Below are 13,288 nucleotides of genomic sequence, written 5' to 3'. Positions count from 1 at the left end.
GTGTGGCCGGGTATTAACCCTTTGCACTCCTATGTCGAGTATGACTCGACATCAATTTTTATCTCAGGAGCTCCTTCGTCAAGTCCCATTCGACATTTTTTCAAGTCCAAACCAAACAGATATCATACACTTGAAAATTACAAAATGCAACAAAAGAGTAAATAAAACACTTATTTTAACAGGTCAATTTCAAATAAAACACTTCAAAGCATTGACAGCCGCTGGTAACAAAATTGGAATATAATTTGGAGTGCAAAGGGTTAATAAGGACACGATTAAATGTACCCGTGAGTGTATTCCTTGTCAGAGAGCAAAAGTACACAGGCATAATAAACTTGAGCCTAAAAAAATTGATATCCCGGATGGCAGATTTAACCATATACATGTTGACATAATTCATATGCCATTGGCGAAGGGTTATAAGTATTGTTTGACGATAATAGATAGATTTTCTAGGTTTCCGCTGGCGATTCCACTTCAGGATATTGAGGCAGCTACTGTCACGGCAGCATTGTTCGGGCACTGGATTTGTTTGTTTGGAACACCAAAGACAATAACGACTGACCAGGGTTCTCAGTTTGAGAGTGCGTTATTCGCGGCGATGGCAAAAACTATAAGTGCAAAGCAGATTAGGACATCACCTTACCACCCTGCATCGATCGGGATGGTGGAGACATGGCATCGCACTTTGAAGTCAGCATTAATGTGTAGTCCACAAATTCCTTGGATCGAAGCTTTGCCAGCAGTGTTACTAGGACTTTGGACTGCGTATAAAGACGGTATCAAGGCATCCCCGGCGGAAATGGTTTTTGGAGAGACATTAAGGATACCGGGCGAGTTTTTCATGGAAGAGGACGGGCAACCTGATCCAGAAATATTTTTGGAAAAGTATAGAAGAATAATTCAGGGAATACGTTCGACACCAGTGGCGCATCATAGAAAAGCAAAGATGTTCACACACAAGAATTTGTACGAGTGTTCACACGTTTTTCTACGTTTGGATGAGGTACGTTCCCCGTTAAGACCACCGTATACGGGACCTCATCAGGTAATTAAGAGGATGGATGATCGGAGATTTGTCATTCTTGTGAATGGGAAGGAAGTAACAGTTTCGGTTGAGAGGTTGAAACCGGCTTTTATGGTCAATCAAGATTCTGTTGAGAATGATGGGACGAGTCAAGAGGGTGATTTGAAGCTACGAATAGAGAAGAAACCCAAGACGTATTCAAGGAAAAAAACCGTAACTTTTAATGTGGAATAGTATCAAAATAATATGTTGTAAATGTGTTATAGGGGAATGTAAGATAGGGTATAATAAATTTTTTTTTAAATTGTTGGGGGGGGGGGGAGTACTGTGGCGACAGGTGCGTTTTCTGTTGCGAGGTTGTGCTCTACTTTACCGATTAAAGGGTTGAAGTTGGGGTTGTTATAAGAAAAAGTTAATGTTAATGTTTTTTGTTTTGTATCGCTAGGAGACGGCGAGGAGTTTGTTAAAAATGTTATAAGAATAAAACTGAGAGTCGTACATATGTTCTAATTTACTACGGCTATAGGCTCTACTCGGGTTGTTCGTAATGGCGCTACCATCGCGTCCACGCTTCGGTCGCGTTGCTTGTAGCGAGCGCGTAAAACTGGAAGGTGATTATGGCGATTACGCTCCCTTCTGTTGTCCATATAAGTCGGTTCCACGCTTTGTTTCCGCATCGTAATATATTGTTTTATAGAAGGAAATGGAAGTCTTTAATTTCTTTCCCACGTGGGTACCATCGATCCTCAAGCTACTGCGTATTAGGAGTACCATGCGTGGGGAACCTGTACTCCGCATACCTCCTTTAGTATTCTGTAATCCTGGCACAATCTCACCAGTTCGAATCCCTAATATTAGATGACGACATATAAGGGGGTAGATACGGGTAATGCAGCGCACTGTATACTGACACAATTTGGCCCGAAATATGGGTTTACGGAATAAGAAATTTTGCCCTTATACGAGCAGATTTTGGGTGCGATGAGGTCTCATTCGAAAGAGGAAGGTCCAATGCAGCGCGTGCTGGTCAGTATGGGAATCGCATAATTCTTCTAATAACCTAAAAAGACCTCGATTCTGTGGCTGTATTTTGTCAATTTCTTTCTCAACTTTCGACGTTCATATTAATAAATGTGAACACAATCTCGTTCGATCATGACCAGGGCGCGCTGCATTGGACCTTCCTCTTTCGAATGAGACCTCATGCGACCCAAAATCTGCTCATATAAGGGCAAAATCTGTTATTCCGTAAACCCATATTTCGGGCCAAATTGTGTCAGTATTTAGTGCGCTGCATTGCCCATGTCTACCCCCTTATATGTCATCTAATATTAGGGATTCGAACTGGTAAAATAGTGCCAGGATCACAGAATACTAACGGAGGTATGCGGAGTATAGGTTCCCCCTCTCCTGGTACTCCTAATCGCAATAGCTTGAGGATCGTAGATACCCATGTGGGAAAGAAATTAAAGACTTCCATTTCCTTCTATAAAACTATATATTGCGATGCGGAAACAAAGCGTGGAACCGTCTTATATGGAAAACAGAAGGGAGCGTAATCGCCGTAATCGCCTTCCAGTTTTACGCGTTCGCTACAACCAGCGCGACCGAAGCGCCAACACGACGGTAGCGCCACTACGAACAACCCTAGCACAGGCCTCCTGATTAGGCGCCATCTCGTAGCGACTGCCTGAACTAAATTTGTCACGTGACTTGCTCTGTTACTACCCATGTAATGGCGGAACTCGCTTTTGGGAATACAATTACGGAATAAGAAATTTTGCCCTTGTATGAGGAGATTTTGGGTCAGATGAAGACTCATTCGAAAGGGGGAGGTGCAATGCAACGCGCGCTGGTCAGTATTGGAATCGCACAACTCTTTTAGTAACCTAAAAAGTCCTCGATTCTGTGGCTGTATTTTGTCAAATTTTTTCTCGACTTTCGACGTTCATATTAATAAATGTGAACGTAGTCTCGTTCGATCCTGACAAGCGCGCACTGCATTGGACCTTCCTCTTTCGAATGAGACCTCATGCGACCCAAAATCTGTTCATGTAAGGGCAAAATCTCTTATTCCGTAAACCCATATTTCGGGCCAAATTGTGTCAGTATACAGCGCGCTGCATTACCCGTGTCTGTTTTAACAAATTGGTATTCTTGATTTTCGTCTTGTTTTGGCCTCTAGAATCTCCCATTAAAATTTTTCCCGGGGGTGGCCGAACATCCTGTATAAGCGAGGTACCATAATGAAAAAAAAATGTTGAGAAATTTCTTTTACGGAAATACACGTTTTAAGACTCTCTGATCATATTTTAACAATTGAGAAAAAAGAAATTTTTTTCATTATTTCTAAGAATGAGCGTGCATATGTATATTACTAATACGATTGAATAGAAATACTTAAATGAATTTCAATGAAACTTTTTACATTTAAGTTTTATGTTATTTGTGCGGTATATCTACCCCACAGGCACTTTTTATGTATTGATATAGCTACGACTTTCCAGTAATCGTTTATAATTAATTAATTACATGGAAAAATGTGAGCAAACATAGAATGTAAATAAAAAGCGTGGAAAATAAATGCTGTGATTTAAATTTTTTATTAATAAAAACATCAGGAATACACTTTTATTTTACACTTTTCAAATTCTATTATTTATGAAACACGTTTAAGAGATAAATTAAATTGTTGCATTTAAACAAAAAAATGAATAGAAACGAATTCGTGTGACCGAGTCTAAACGCAAGACAAAAAGAGATCAATTTGAGCAACTTGCGTCTCTTAGATTGTAAAAACTAATTGTATTTTATATCTGTATACACATTAACATAATTGTAAATACATATTACATATTAAGAATTTACAAAAACTTTAGTTTTCCGAATCCATCATTGTCAAAGTATTAAATACAATTATCACAGTTTCTTAAATGGTATCTAACAAAGTAAATAACTGGTGTCACGTGAAATGCGTTGAACAAATAAAATCCAACATCAAACTCGTTATAAGTTTACTAATATTTTAGAAACTACTAAGACATACTATAGTAAAAAAAGTTTACCAGACGCTCATTTGATGAATCGTTCCTACCAAGAGACATTGCAAATATTTCAATTATTGTAAAGGTAACTATAATACAACTATAATTATCTAGACGTAATATTTATTATAAAAGTAACTGTAATGTAACTATAGTTGATACAGTTACCTTTGTTATCTTGATTAACATACATTTATTAGAAGTATAAACAAATATTCTATATGTAGTAACTAAAAACTAATCATTTCGATTTTGTAGAGGAGTGAATAGTTTATGTGGAGAAGTTTCGGGTGTTGAATGGGCAAACTTCGGAAGTACTAACGTATTTTCCTTCCCTTTAATGTATTCGCATTTTCCATCTGCTTTCAGTTGTTGTATGATCTTTTGCTGTTTCCCTATTGTCCTTGTCTTGCAGAGTAAATCCTAAAAATTTTTTAATTTATATCAAAAACATGTAACAATGTATTTATGTCTAAAAATAAAACGAACACGCGTATTGAATGGACAAACAAAAAATGAAATCACATGCTTTTATTTATAAATTAAGAACATTTATTTAATGTTATATATATACTGTTTTTAATCAAGTATGTATGAACTAAATGTAATTAATGCATGCATTAAAAAATACACACACACACGCACACAATTTCCATGCATAACAGAAAGAACAATTTAATAAATACGTAGAAAGTGTCTGTACAAATATAATTAATCTAACTATATAAATGGAAAGTTATTTGTTAACATAATGGTGTAAAAGTAAAAAAACAAAATTAGCGGCACCTGTTCCAGTTGGAGAATTTTATCTTTCAATTGAGACACATGCTTAATTCTTTGTCTATGATTCTGGTGACCAATGAACTCGGTATACTTTTCACTAATCTCTTGATAATCTTTTGCGAGGCGACCGTTATCTTCAAGAAGTCTTTGTATTTCCCTAGATAAATAAAATGACGTTTATTTCTTTGATGTTTAAGGAACGAAATTTATGAAAGAAATCATTTTTTTTTAACGAAAACCTACTCTTCAGCTGCTATTCGGCGGGCTTTCTCTTCCTCAAATAACTTAACCTGTACAGAAATAATTTTAATAATTGCATAAACTGATGTTAATGCGATTTTATTAATCTTTTAACACATTTAAGTAATTTAGACTCGAGATACACAGGGTGTTCGGCCACCTCTGGGAAAAATTTTAATGGGAGATTCTAGAGGCCAAAATAAGATGAAAATCAAGAATAACAATTTTTTAATGGAGACTTCGTTAATAACTTATTAACGTTTAAAGTTCCGCCTGTAAAACGGCAATTTGAGAACAGCTGCGCACGCGCGATAGTGGTTCTCACTCAGCATGAGAAACTCTACTTACTGACTCACCCGACCAGTGATGGACATTCGTGGGAATTTTGGACATGCGCACTAGAATTTTCCCTCGTGGGATTCCTTTTTGCGCATGCGTTAGCTTTCTGCCATAGATATATCTTTAACGCAAAAAGAGGTGCTTGTTGGGAATTCTCATGTTTTGTACAAAATTGAACTTTCTACTTCAAATGCTCGCCAATCACACAAAAATTAACTTATCGAAGATCCCCTACGTATTTCTCTAGCTATACTCATGTAGATTAAGAGGAAATGTGTTGTTTTTGTCTCTTTCCCTGTAACTTCCTTAAATTTTGTTCCTTACTGGGATCCAACGGTACCCTAAATTCTAGTTAAGTGTATACGGCAATGATCATGCGCTCCAGTGCGCATGACCAAAATTCCCACGAATGTCCATCACTGTCATCGACAGTTTTACAGTTTTCTGAGTGAGCACCATTATTGCGCGTGCGCAGCAGTTCGCAGATTGCCGTTCTACAGGCAGTACTTTAAACATTAATAACTTTTTAACGAAGCCTCCATCAACAAATTGGTATTCTTGATTTTCGTCTTATTTTGGCCTCTAGAATCCCCCATTAAAATTTTTCCCAGGACTGGCCGAACACCCTGTATAAAATACTAATTACCTGTACGAAATCCTTTTTCTCTTCAATATCTTTAATTTGATCGGAAAATTCTTGAATTTTAGCATTTGCCTGGAAATATTAAATTGTCGCTAGATATTGTCGCTCACGTTATATCATTAGGGGGGGACAATAACACAACAATATAAAAAAAGTACCTCGTCCAAATCAATTTTATGTTCTGCTGTTTGCGACTTCAACAATTTCTTAGTCTCGTCTAAAGCTGCTTTACTAGTTTTCAGCTGACCATGAAGCTTATTGTTGAGAAGGTGCACTCGAGAAACCTCCTGTTTTTGAGCATCATACTTTTCTTCCAACTGAAGTAACATGTCTCGTGCATCGTTAAGTTGCTCAGACATTTCGTCAAGTTGATTTTGTAACTAATATTTTGAGATAAAAAAGTATTTCGTTTAATTCATTGCAAATAATATTTACTAACAAATATTTGTATTATAAAAAAAAGCAACTCCACCTTAACATTTTGAGCATCTTTCTCATCAAGATCAGCTTCTAATTGTGCTTGTACTTGCAATGTTACTTGTTTCGTTATTACTTGTCTCAAACCATCGATTTTAGCTTCGTATATAGATTTAATCGATTCCACCTCGTAAAAATTTCCAGTTTCTAGTTGATTGACTGATCCTTTCTTATCATTTAACTGCTCCATTAAAGCGTATATTTGTACATGTACCATTTGTGAATTGTTGCGCATAATACTTAATAAATCGCGATGCCCATTTATACAATTTTCGTTGCACTTTAATTCATGTTGCAGCTTCTCCGCTTCAGTATCGTTCTGCATTAAGTGTTGCGTTAAAGCAGCAACAGATGCTTGATTCTCAGCCATTATAACTTCGAATCTAAACGACATTTAGATATTTACAATGCATACATACAACACACACATACAAATACAAAGTTATACCTTTTTTTCTTAGATACTATTTCAGCCGCTTCCGAATGAATCTGATCTTTCAAAACCCTTAGTTCTTCCTTTTTCCGTGCTAATTGGGCTTCTGTTCGATCCAGTTCTATTTGCAAACTCTGACCGAAATTCTCCTAAATTTAATATACATTAAATAACTCAAGAAAGTGTTACGTACAGTAATCCCCCCTATACAACGGTACTCTTATAACGCGTTTGCATATTACGCGATTTCATGTCCCTCGTATAACACGTGTTTTCCCCCATATAACGCGGGGATTTCCCACGTTATATTTCTGTACTGTGAAATTTATAATGATTTGTACAGTTCATAATCAATTTCGCGTTCGCTGTTTTTTAGTTACATATGTATAAGTTTTTTATTTAAAATATTCTTAGTTTGATTTTAATAAAACGCACATATTTCGTTCATAACATAGTTTTTCCTTAATATTCGATTTAAACCCCCTTTAACGAGAAAAGTTAAACGTGAATCATTTGTACATAACGCGTTATACGGGGTCATACGATGGTTTTCCTATAGCGCGGAACCAATCTACCGTGTTATAGGGCTGATTACTGTATTTAATTATTTTATGAATATTATTTGTGATACACGAATGTATGCAATTAAGTACCTGAGTTTCCGCAGAAGACTTTAATTCTTCAAAAATATCGAAAAGTCTGGCGATTTCAACGTCTTTCTGTTCAAGTTTTTTGTCTAACGCTACACGTTCCATTTCTACTTGTGCTAAATATGCTTCGTATCTTTCTGCAGTTAGACGCATTTCCTCCTCCACTGCAACCTTTGCTTCTCTGATCATAGCAAGTATCTACATATATAAGTTGAGTATTAAATTCTTAAACAAGCATTGTATGCATTATGTATAATATACAGGGTGTTCCACAGGGCCACCTCTGTGAAAAATTTTAATGGGAGATTCTAGATGCCAAAATAAGACGAAAATCAAGAATGTCAATTTGTTGATGGAGGCTTCGTTAAAAAGTTATTAACAATTAAATTCAAAAATTTCAAATCGTTCTAGAAAAATTATTTTCGGTTACGGAGGTCAATTACAATCATTTTTGGTGAATAGACATAACCCCGAAATCCTAACCATTTTTTAGACAAAAATTGAGTAAGTGAACAAATTTTGGCGACGAAATTAAAAAATTTCAAATCACTATAAAACAAAATTATTTTTGGCTACAGGGAACAATTACAATCATTTTTGGTAAGCAGACATACCTCAGAATTTCTAACTGTTTTAAAAAAAAATTGAGTAAATAGACAAATTTCGTCGACGAAATTAAAAAATTTCAAATTATAAAAAAATTATATTTAGTTACAGGGGTCAATTACAAGCACTTTTGGTGAATAGACATATCCCCGAAATCCTAGTCATTTTCGAGCAAAAAATTCCTTTCCGAAAATATAATTTTTGGCCAAAAATTTACCCCAAAATTTCATGCGAATCTTTAAAACGTCATAACGTCTGAACGGATTGGATGATTTTAATATTTCGAAATGCAAACAACGCGTATTTTAGTGGAGAATATGTAGAAATTCTAACAATATTGAAAAAGTTATGCCTTGACACCGTAAAGTGAGAAAAACCCCCTAAAATTGGTCCAATTTTCAAACGGCTATAACTCCTACAATAGTACAGGTATCTCATTGAAATTTTTCTCTGAAACAGAGCCCATGGGTACCTACAAAAACCTATTAGACTACTTTTCTGTACAGCGTCAAACAAATTAATTAAAAATGAAAAACAAATTTTTAAGAAAAATCGATAGGGTTAGTGTTAGTGGTGCTTGAATTTTTCGGCGAAAAAAAGATTTCAAATTGTCTTGGAAAAATTATTTTCAGTTGCGGGGGGCAATTACAATCATTTTTGGTCATTAGGCATACCCTCGAAATCCTACTCACTTTCGAGAAAAAAATTCGAGAATGTGCCTAAATTTTTCGGCAAAATTAAAAAATTTCAAATCGTTTTAAAAAAATTATTTTCGGTTGCAGGGGTCAATTATAATAATTTTTGATGAATAGACGTACTCCCGAAATCCTGTCCACTTTCTAGAAAAAAATTCAGTACGGGCGGAACTTTAAACGTTAATAACTTTTCAACGAAGCCTCCATCAACAAATTAGTATTCTTGTTTTTCGTCTTATTTTGGTCTCTAAAATCTCCCATTAAAATTTTTCCCAGGGGTGGCCGAACACCCTGTACAACCATTTTAAGACCCCCCAATAACATTTTGATTATTACAAAAAAATATTATTGTAGGTTTGAATGAAAACCAATTTATCTATATATTAAAAAAGAGCACTTAGTAACTATTTACGCTTTATATGCGTAAACCTCCCCTCTTACTTTTGCGTCGCTCTCTGTGATTACTCTTTTTAATTTCTCCTCACATTCGTCAATTTTATCCGTTAAATGAGTAATACAAGAATTCAGTTCTAATTTTTCGTATTCCAATGAACTGACTTCACATTTATAACTTGTAGTTAATTTTTCTAACTTTATTACTAGTTCTTCAATTTGCGCTTCGAGGGTTTGAATCTGTAAATCAAAATTAAACGATTAAAATCAATGTATAATTCTACCAAGAAATTAATTGTTCGCTATTAGTGTTTATTTACCTTTTCCTGGCTGGCATGTTCCTTATTGGCTAAGTCAATTTCTAACATGGCTATTCGATTTCTCAGGTCTCCATCCACTGCGCTGATAATCTGAATTTCAGATTCTTTTTTCCGAGAAATTTCTGTTAACTGACCATGCAGCTGCTCTATTTCAACTTGATGTTTCTCGATGTTATTTTTCAATACTTCTTGTTGCAATTTAGTCTAAAAATAGAAACTATAAATCAGTAATCTGTAGAATAAAATTGTTCTAATTACAAAAAATATTCTACTACCAATGTTTCTATGTCTGTTTTGTGTTGGTTCTCAACTTCAACTTGCTTTTTATGTAATTCTTCCAATTTTAATTCTAATTTTTTCACTTCTTCGCGCATATCTTGGATATGTTTCTCATGTTTTTGTATAGTTTTGCCTTTGTTTAAACACTCTGCTTTAAGACCTGCTACATGATTTTCAGATTTATACTTTATTTTCTTGTCATTAATCGACATAAACGTGTGTGGCTTCACTTTTGTACAGGATCTCGAGATCAATTTTCTTGGTGGACATTGAGGCTATAATTAAACATGTCTTTATTAGAATTAAGATTTATTTTAAAAAGATTTTAGTATTTGTTAGAATCTATTCATTGTAATGTTCCATTTAGATAAATTTTTTTCTTACCGATTTAAAATTCACGTGTAAACTACTAGTACTTTTGGAAAGAGTTGATAAACTACATTCAGCACCAATTATGCTTTTATTATCATGAAATCTTTCCGATTTCTCGATAACAGAACCTAAGACCTTATCGTCAAATTTTGGATCATATGCACCTGGTGCTGGCACTTCATCTGTAAAATTTGTTACTTATATTAGCACTATCCATTATAAATTTAATATACAAATCATATATTAACCCCTTAGCTTACAATGACGTCTCAGAGACGTGATAAGTCTACCGGGCCAAACCTTGATGTAGCTTTTGGCACGCACAGTTGGAAATTAAATCGTAAGGCAAGGGGTTAAATTCATAACATGAATAACAAGTATTATTTTTATATAATAAGATAATTATTCGATAGTCAACAAGTTTTTAAATTTTACTCGTAAAGTCCATATATACTTCAAATGACAATGTAAATATAATTAATGTTACTTTACAGTTTCTGTTTGAGAATTGTCCTTTCATCAGACTAAGAATAATATAGCAAGTATGTTTCTTAAAATAGAATAATTTGATAAATAGGGCAAGACGTGTAAAGAATAACAATCGAATACCTTCAAAAATGTTATTAAAACAAGTTAAATTGTATCGATATAAATTCTTTTTTGGGACAATTTATTTCCTCCGTGTAAAGTTGTTAAAAACCTTTAGTGATCAAACATACGAGGTGTGTAAATTAAGTAATGAGACTGGCAACGTAGCGTTCAATCTGTCAACATTTAAGATGCGGGACTTGGAGAAATGGTAGGTGAACGTGTGATACGTCTTCGATACAAGTTTGTACTCGCTAGAGTCATTTGGTTGTCCGTAGCAATTATTTTCGTAAAACAGTTGCTTCTAGTGCGTTCTAAAAATGCTTTCAGATTTGCTTCTTCGATAGCCAGGGAATCGTTCACAAACAGTTTGCGCCTCAAGGCCAAATGATCAATCAACACTTTTAACGAGAGGTTCTAGACAAACTTCAAAAAAGGGTCATGCGTGTGAGGCCAAACATCAAGAACAACCGGGTGTTGCATCACGACAATGCGTCTTGTCACACAGCAATTTCAGTAAATGAGTTTTTGGCCAGTAAAAACATTCCTGTGGCCCCTCAGCCTCCTTATTCGCCTGACTTGAGTCCTTGTGATTTTTTCCTCTTCCTGAGATTGAAAAATCACCTCAAGGAACGTCATTTTGGGACACTCGAAAACACTGAAGCGACTGTAACCGATCAGTTGAAGGCTATACTGATATCCGAGTTCCAGCGTTGTTATGAGGATTGGAAGAATCGTCTCCAGCACTGTGTGGCTTCCCAAGGAAGTTATTTTGAAGGAAATAATATTGAATTGTAATTCTATATGAATAAAAAATTTAAAAAAGTCAGTCCCATTACTTAATTTACACACCTTGTACATTTATAAATCATCCTGTATTATTATAAAAAAAACTTTTTATTACTCCTTATTTTATCTAGAAAAAGAGAAATAATTTCTCTACGAAAATATGTTGAATGAAAAAATTTATAATTGCAACACAATTTAACAAAAGACAACTTATGAGAAAAATGATAATGATACTATTAACGTATCATAATAATAACAAAATTATTTATTCAGAATCTTATGTTCGTATTATAAAATAAATATAACAAGGAAATATAAATACTTACTTTTAAATTCGTTAAATCTTTGGATTTTGCCTTTTGAAAACGACATTGTAAAATGTTTGTAACGTATTACAAAACAATAAACAATCGATAGAAACAACGGTAATATTAATTTACTGGTTATCACGTAACAGATCTTGATTTTTATAGAAATAGAGTTATCTATGCAAATTATACTTTTAGACCTTTCGAACTTAAACCCCCAAATATTTGAAAAAATGCGCTGTCTTTACTTTATGATTACTTGTTACTTCCAAACATTCTTTCGTGTAGAAAGAACTGTACTGGTTTTTCAATTCAAAATATCAGTTAACTCATTCAATGTGAACGTATGAACGAATCAGCAATCATGTTACACAAGCAACCAATCTGGTGTAGCCTTTTCTATCATTTGTAAAAAATGGCGCCAGTAAAGTGCTTTGATTAGATAAAAGGGGGTATTATATGAACCCTTGTTTTGTTGTTTCTGAAAATTATATAAAAATTGTTGGAAAATTAATAAAGAACGGTATTATATATATATATATATATATATATATATCGAATATTAGCCTATCTTCTTTTTCGACCCCCCAACGTTTTACAAGCTCATATGATTGAACATTAGTATGCGAAAGTGAAAACAGAAATTCCGAATGCACCACTAATCTCTATACAGGGTGTCCCGTAAATAGTGCAAGAATCGGAAATGTGGGGTAGTTGAGACGATTTTGAACAACAATTTCCTTTGCAAAACTGTCGGATGGGGCTTCGTTTTTGAATTATTAACCGGAAATTGTTGTTCAGAATCGTCTCAGCTACCCCAAATTTCCAGCTCTCACACTATTTACGGGACACCCTGTATACATTAGTGGTATGATACACAATGGTCGTTATACAACGAATGAACGAACATATTGATATTTCGATAAGTATGTTCAACACAATTGATTCTAGTACAAGCCATACTGAGCGAGAGTTTGAATTTGCACTTGATATAAAGAGTATGCAACATTTGTGCGGTGTCTCTGTTTATTCAATACAAAATCGAACTTTAACGATTTTATTATTTCTCGTTCAACATGGCTACTAGAGACGGCGTGAATTGTTACTTTTGAATCACTCGTGATTCGATCATGTTCATTCCCAATCATGGTGATTTTTCGTGATCGCTTTTGATTGGTGGGGATCGTTATTTTCACTTTTCACGAATTATGTCCTTAGACTGTATATGTATTATATTATAATATGATCTAAAAACAATGTTAACATAATTTTCTTATTAGCAGTGTAACGTCCGCGTAGCGT

The 13,288-nt window shown here is 34.5% G+C and overlaps 1 protein-coding gene across 1 annotated transcript; it reads right to left on the bottom strand.

Moving 5' to 3' along the window:
* Positions 1 to 3,999: 3,999 nt before the first annotated feature.
* On the bottom strand, positions 4,000 to 12,061 carry LOC122402986 (hyaluronan mediated motility receptor-like). The gene is made up of 13 exons (XM_043406241.1): positions 12,005 to 12,061; positions 10,314 to 10,483; positions 9,926 to 10,204; positions 9,651 to 9,854; positions 9,379 to 9,570; positions 7,640 to 7,834; positions 7,002 to 7,135; positions 6,549 to 6,936; positions 6,235 to 6,456; positions 6,080 to 6,148; positions 5,098 to 5,144; positions 4,858 to 5,011; positions 4,000 to 4,494 (listed from the first exon to the last, which is right to left on the bottom strand). The coding sequence occupies exons 1-13, from the start codon at positions 12,048 to 12,050 to the stop codon at positions 4,309 to 4,311; spliced, it is 2,286 nt and encodes a 761-aa protein (XP_043262176.1). The 5' UTR covers positions 12,051 to 12,061; the 3' UTR covers positions 4,000 to 4,308.
* Between the last annotated feature and the right edge of the window lie 1,227 nt (positions 12,062 to 13,288).

The sequence above is a fragment of the Colletes gigas genome, unplaced genomic scaffold, assembly GCF_013123115.1.
Source record: "Colletes gigas isolate AHSC1104 unplaced genomic scaffold, ASM1312311v1 Colletes_gigas_Sc00043, whole genome shotgun sequence".
In the NCBI taxonomy this organism is placed as follows: domain Eukaryota; kingdom Metazoa; phylum Arthropoda; class Insecta; order Hymenoptera; family Colletidae; genus Colletes; species Colletes gigas.
The sequence above is the reverse complement of the archived record's forward strand: the minus strand, read 5'-3'. Positions and strand labels throughout refer to the sequence as shown.

What these genes read in the sequence shown, in the direction of transcription:
- LOC122402986 (XM_043406241.1), bottom strand. Translation starts at nt 12,050, where the DNA reads ATGTCGTTTTCAAAAGGCAAAATCCAAAGATTTAACGAATTTAAAA. An exon ending in AAACAGACATAGAAACATTG is followed by an intron (nt 9,855 to 9,925) that starts GTAGTAGAATAT and finishes TTCTATTTTTAG; the next exon opens with ACTAAATTGCAACAAGAAGT. An exon ending in ATAGTATCTAAGAAAAAAAG is followed by an intron (nt 6,937 to 7,001) that starts GTATAACTTTGT and finishes AATGTCGTTTAG; the next exon opens with ATTCGAAGTTATAATGGCTG.